General features: G+C 50.0%; 1 protein-coding gene across 1 annotated transcript; it reads right to left on the bottom strand.

The window, feature by feature from the left end:
• Positions 1-477: 477 nt before the first annotated feature.
• LRP88_14380 (bZIP transcription factor) lies at positions 478-1569 on the bottom strand (the record flags this gene model as incomplete). The annotated part of the gene is made up of 3 exons (XM_083250725.1): positions 478-681; positions 750-1273; positions 1386-1569. The coding sequence occupies 3 exons, from the start codon at positions 1567-1569 to the stop codon at positions 478-480; spliced, it is 912 nt and encodes a 303-aa protein (XP_083093515.1).
• Between the last annotated feature and the right edge of the window lie 568 nt (positions 1570-2137).

Raw genomic sequence — 2137 nt, 5'->3', positions numbered from 1 at the left:
CGGAGTCAACAGCGGGGAGCCGCTCATCTTCCTCTACCGGCTTCGTTTGAAGGGACATGGTCTTCTTGACTGACGCACTGGTTAAGACACCAGCAAGACTAGTTCATTCATTTCCTTCTCGATGTATTTATTCTATCTCGGAAATGGCTTCCAGACGTCCAGTGCCAGTGGCAAGAACGCTTTCTTATTAGGTAGATGCAACAGCAACGCCAACTGCACCCCCCAAAAAAAAGTTAGGCACAACAACACTCATGGAGCACGTAATCGCTCTGGGCCTGGCGAGTCTGGCGAACGCGTGCGGTATTCAACACCTGACGGTCCACATCTAGCCTGAGATCTTGTGGACTCGGATAGTGCGTCATCTATACATTCATTCTATTGCGTCTTCGTCACCTAGTTCCTCCAATGGCTCGATGCGTGTGCCCAAAACCATCGCCGCCTATCCATTCGCCCAAGGCGGTCCTAGTATCTCATTGATCATATTTGGTCGTGGTCGATGGCAAACCATGTCTTGGTCATCGTTGCCATCTCGACTGGATTCAGGTGAAAATTGCAGATATAGTCTTCAGTCTCTCTTTGGAGATGAATAGTGCCCGACCGGTTTCGCATTGACAGAGGCATAGTAAGATACTCGTAACCAGCTTCTGGGCAGACAGAGGAGGAGTCGGAAGGGTTAGGCACCTATGAACTGCATCAGCAAAACTGGTCTCAAGCTGTCCTGGAGGGGGGGCCTGACAGGCATAACTTACGTGAAAGTTTGACTGGTCGTAAGGGCAGAGGGTATTAAAGCCTGTAGGAGGCGTGAGGTGATATGTTGTGGAGAGGGCCAGCTCGTCATCAGCTTGGCAGGGCCGGCACTCGATCGCTGTGCTATGGTGAATGACCGAGGGAAACATCGTAGGGACGATGGAAGCTAGGTTGTTGTTGTGATTGGCGCCGTCGGTGTTCATTAATGTGTAATCTGGAGCGGGGCCATTGGGAGCGAGGAGAATCTTGTCGGAAGCCGAATAAGTCGAGAAAGCGAACTGAGTGGAATTGTCGCAACGGGCTCGAGAGCCATAAATTTTATGGGAAATATCGCCGTCAGCTGGCTCCATTGGGTGGGTGAACTGGCCTTGAGAGACAACAGGCTTGGTGGCCGTACAAGGTGGTGGCTTCCGGAATCTAGAGGAGGATGGTTCCGACTTCATGATCTTCTGTGACTTCTTGGATTCAGCATCAGAAAAGCCAGGGAGGCGCTCAAGATCCTTGAGACGCTGCTTGAGCTTCTTCCCTACAGGACGTTACAAGCGTTAGTTTTTGTTGAGAAGCAAACTTGTAAGAGTCATCGGGAGTCAAGCCGGGTGAAATTCAAGTTCTTGGGACCGTCAATCGGCGCAACTTACGGTAGTTGCGCTGGGCAATGCGGTTCTGTATCCGTCGACGCTCGGCAAGGTCAGAGATCTTGGTCCAGTCTTCATCAGGCTTGGCAGAAGCGCCAAAAGCACTGATGTTACGCGGATTCCTTTTGGGAGAAGAAGAAGCCGCTGCATTGTAGGTGTAGGCAGTTTGTGTCATGAATGTAAACATTGTAAGAGAGGTCGAAATTGGTTGATAGAAGGAGCTGGAGTTGAGAGGCGCCGCAGGATTCGGTATCGTAGCTGCTGTCGATGACGAAGCTTTGAAAAAAAAAAAAAAAAAAAAAAACACGGGTAAAAGTGCAGGTATGTGGTGAGACGATGAATTGCCGGAAGAAAGGAGGCAGGATATATAAGAGCAAATTGAAAGTGTAGAGGCAATATACCTGCGTTGGTAACAGATTCGGCGTAGATGGAGTGCGGACGGTCGGCGAGAGGGAAGAGGCTATTGTTTATACATCCCTAAACTTGGGCATAGGAAAGTCCAGCACGTAAGCAATAAGTAATTAGCAACCCGGATATGGCAAGACTAAGGGCATACTCAACACCTAGTGCGGCCTATGGCCCATCTCTGAAGCTATCTTCCCCTCCTATGTGCGGTCTGCCTTGCACCCTACGGTGGCTTCTCTCCGCACTCTGGTGAAGCTTCCCTCTACTGGCCAATTTTCTTTTTTTGGAAACTGCGTGCCTAAACTTAAAACTCCTCGCCCAGTTTTTCGTTCGTCCTCCATATACCACTT

This window comes from Fusarium phalaenopsidis, assembly GCF_050370095.1.
Source record: "Fusarium phalaenopsidis strain FUZ10S chromosome Unknown contig_32346, whole genome shotgun sequence".
NCBI lineage: Eukaryota > Fungi > Ascomycota > Sordariomycetes > Hypocreales > Nectriaceae > Fusarium > Fusarium phalaenopsidis.
The sequence above is the reverse complement of the archived record's forward strand: the minus strand, read 5'-3'. Positions and strand labels throughout refer to the sequence as shown.